General features: G+C 39.6%; 1 protein-coding gene across 1 annotated transcript; it reads left to right on the top strand.

Moving 5' to 3' along the window:
* The first annotated feature begins 405 nt into the window (after positions 1-405).
* LOC122672202 lies at positions 406-1,095 on the top strand. The gene has a single exon (XM_043869700.1). The coding sequence runs from the start codon at positions 406-408 to the stop codon at positions 1,093-1,095; it is 690 nt and encodes a 229-aa protein (XP_043725635.1).
* Positions 1,096-2,773: the final 1,678 nt, after the last annotated feature.

Here is a 2,773-nt window from a genome sequence, read left to right as displayed (position 1 = left end):
TTACTCCCATCTCCGGTGTGATAAAGAATGAATTATGGTGGGTAAGGTATGCCCCTGAATGTGGGTATTATCTCAAAACCATGATTTATTTTGAGTGATAGGTACATTCTTGACTTGAGTGTGCAGTGAACTCCGAAAGGCTAACCTGTCACTCAGGTGGCCAATGTATTGGAGGTCAATACTATACGTAGTTTTTCACAGAAAAGAGAGTGCATAATGAATTCCGAAAGGCTAAGCTGTGTACATTCCAAGTGCTTAGTAGACTCCACTGCACATTGTCGAGCGAGAGGGATGTTGATTCTGTCAACTACCATTGAAATAGTATTGCACGTTTTCCTTATTTCTTTCAATGGTAGCTTTATTAATTAATTGTTTGTACATCGTTTGTAAACTTACTTTCTCAATATGACGAACAACAATACCCTTACCTCCCTACTGAATAACAATAGACTAACCGGGTCTATTTACCTAGACTGGAAGCAAAAGATTATACTTGTTCTGAAAGCAGAGAAAATCCACAATGTTCTTACTTCTGATGTACCTCATTTACCCAAAACCACTGATGGGGATGACTATATTGCCTGGGAGCCCTTCAGACAGAAGGATGCTTTAGCCACCGACTACATACTTAGTTCTATTGACAAGAGCATGCAAAGTTCATGTGATGACATGGAGACCGCCAAAGAAGTGATGAAACATCTGGAGACAACCTTTGGCAAGCAAGATCCTCTTGTGCACCAAAGGATATCCTCAATGTTATTTACATCAAAGATGGCTGATGGCACCACCATCCTGGATCATATGATAAAGCTTAATAAGCACTTCAAGGACCTTGAGGGTTTTGGCACTTTGTTTGATCTCGATTTTAAAATTGAGATCAATTTTGCCTCACTCTCTGATGCATATGGGTCATTCATTATGTATTACCATATGAATAAAGTGGTGATTAAGAATGTCTCTGAACTTACTAACATGTTTGTTGAAGCAGAAAGTAGGCTCAAGAAGAGTAAAGTTGTAGCTCTTGTCACTGAGAAAAGTTTTCAGTCTTCAAAGAACAAAAAGAAGAAAAGAACTAATAAAAGGGAAGAAATGTAAGTCTACCACAGTGAAAGAGGGAGGGGTACAGAAGAAGAAGGCAAAGGCTGAAAAGGGAAAATATTTCTATTGCAGTAAGCCGTGACATTGGAAGAGGAACTGCCAAGAGTGCCTTGCTTCCATGAAGAATGATAAGACAGAGACAGGTATTTTTGATACTTTTGTTATTGAATCACTTTTGTTGGTAGGACCAACTGACATGTGGTGCTTGGACTCTGGATCCACCGCACACATTTGCAATATGTTGTAGGGGTTTCAGGAGAACAGAAGGACAAGAAAGAATGAGATCACCCTCAGAGTAGGAACTAGAGATGAAGTCGACGTAGTAGTTATCGGAACATATTTTATTCGTTTTAGTAGTACTAGAACTTTAAGATTAAATAATTGTTATTATGTGCCAGGATTTAGTGGGAATTTGATTTCTATTTCAAGACTCATAGATGATGGCTATAAAATTTCTTTTGATAATGATATGATCATTAGTTATAGAGGCAAACATGTTGCTTCTAGTTTTAGAATGAATGGCCTTTACTTTCTTAATTCTGTCTTGAATCAATCCGGTAGCTCCAGTATGACTAGTAGTGCAACGAAACGAAAATATTCTCCAGATAATCAAACATACCTATGGCACCTCAAGCTAGGCCACATAGGAGTAGATAGGATAAACAGGTTGGTTAAGGATGGACCTCTCGAAAGTCTTGAGGTGCAACCATACCCTATCTGTGAATCATGCTTACGAGGAAAGATGGCTAAGCAACCTTTTCCCAAGAAAGGAGGGAGAGCCACCGGTACGTTAGATTTAATCCACAGACATTTATGGCCCATTAAATATCACTGCTAGGCAGGAATATCAATACTTTGTCACTTTCATTGATGATTACTCACGATATGGATACATTTATCTAATGCACCAAAAATCAGAAACCTTTGAAAAGTTCAAAGAGTTCAAAGCCGAGGTTGAAAACCAATTAGATAAACGTATCAGATGCCTCTAATCTGATCGAGGTGGTGAGTATTTATTCAACGAATTCTTGGATCACTTACATGATAGGGGTATCTTATCGCAGCTGGCTGCACCAGGCACACCATAACAAAATGGTGCATCAGAGAGAAGGAATCAAACTCTGTTAAACATGGTTCGATCGATGCTCACATACTCTCAGCTACACTTGTCATTTTGGGGTTTTGCTTTGGAAACGGTGATATATATTCTGAATAGGGTTCCGAGTAAGTCTGTACTCAAGACGCCATATGAGTTGTAGACAAGGCGCAAACCTAGTCTACAACATCTTAGGGTATGGGGTTGCTTTACACATGTGAAACAGAAGCATGCAAAAAAACTAGAATCCAGTGTTGACAGATGTCATTTTCTAGGCTATCCCAAAGGCACCATTGGGTATTATTTCTATAACCCAGTGAAGAAGAAAGTGTTTATTAGTAAACACGTAATGTTCCTTGAAGATGATTAGATTATCCCAAGATCTGAGCCAGTAATCATCCAAGAGTTGGAAAACCCTAATGCTCAGACAGTCCCAGTCACACCCACCACTAAACCACCACCATCGGTGGTAACTCTTGTAGAACCAAGGCGCAGTGGAAGGACAATTAGAGCTCCTGATTATGAGGACTGATCGCATGGCGGGGGATCACCACGTGTCCTCCATCTCATCCTTCTTTT

The sequence above is a fragment of the Telopea speciosissima genome, chromosome 8 (genome assembly GCF_018873765.1).
Source record: "Telopea speciosissima isolate NSW1024214 ecotype Mountain lineage chromosome 8, Tspe_v1, whole genome shotgun sequence".
Lineage (NCBI taxonomy): Eukaryota > Viridiplantae > Streptophyta > Magnoliopsida > Proteales > Proteaceae > Telopea > Telopea speciosissima.
Note: the sequence above shows the minus strand (reverse complement) of the source record. Positions and strands in the feature narration are given on the sequence as shown.

Bases quoted from the DNA above. Each gene is read 5' to 3' on its own strand.
- LOC122672202 (XM_043869700.1), top strand. From the start codon at position 406: ATGACGAACAACAATACCCTTACCTCCCTACTGAATAACAATAGACTA.